The following is a 684-nucleotide window of genomic DNA, read 5'->3' on the forward strand; positions in this document are numbered from 1 at the left end:
CTGTCATTCTCGGGAATCTCCGCCGCGTCGCCATAGCCAGGTGTGGGCGCTGGGCAGTCCATGTGTGAGGGCTGGGCGATGTGCGGCTCAGGGGCAGGGCTGTCCCCAGGAGAGGCAGCATGGGCCTTCTCGGCGTCCCAGCGAGCCAGCTCACGGTCACAGACGAAGCATTCGAAGCCGTTAAGGTAGTTCGGAAGCAGAGGGTCGTTCACTCCCCACTCCCGCTGCTTCAGGCTCTCCAGGAGGAACTGGTTGGTGATTCCCCCTGGTTGCTTGTAGGCTAGGTATTTCATATACGCCTCGTCATTCTTGTCCAGAAAGTCAATGAACTCCGCCAGTTTCTGGGGGGACTCAAAGTCGTCTATAAGGATGATGGAGTGGTTGTTGGGCATCCAGTCCCTCACAGAGGGCGAGCCGCGGTACACCGGCACGGCGCCCAGGTGCATGGGGCGCCACAGCTTCTCGGTCATGTAGTCGTTGCAGATGGCATTTTCGAGGGCCAGGTGGAACTTGTAGCGGGACAAGAAGGCCAGGAGCTCCGGATCCTCGGTGGTGGCGGTGGCTGTGTCCTGCAAGCGCGCGGTGGGCAGCTCCTTGTTCTGCAGGCACTTCCCGTACGAGTCCACCTAGGCGGAGCACAGGGCGGTGTCAGGAGAGCCGGCCGCGGCCGCGCCCCCGGCCCGG

General features: G+C 62.7%; 1 protein-coding gene across 1 annotated transcript in view; it reads right to left on the minus strand.

Moving 5' to 3' along the window:
- Fut11 (fucosyltransferase 11 (alpha (1,3) fucosyltransferase)) overlaps positions 1-684 on the minus strand; it is a gene marked incomplete at its 3' end in the record, with an annotated part of 6,710 nt that continues 6,026 nt past the window's right edge. The window contains 1 exon segment of the mRNA XM_005389967.2: positions 1-628. Coding sequence (XP_005390024.2) covers positions 1-628 — 628 coding nt within the window.

The sequence above is a fragment of the Chinchilla lanigera genome, unplaced genomic scaffold (genome assembly GCF_000276665.1).
Source record: "Chinchilla lanigera isolate Chin_1 unplaced genomic scaffold, ChiLan1.0 scaffold00036, whole genome shotgun sequence".
NCBI lineage: Eukaryota > Metazoa > Chordata > Mammalia > Rodentia > Chinchillidae > Chinchilla > Chinchilla lanigera.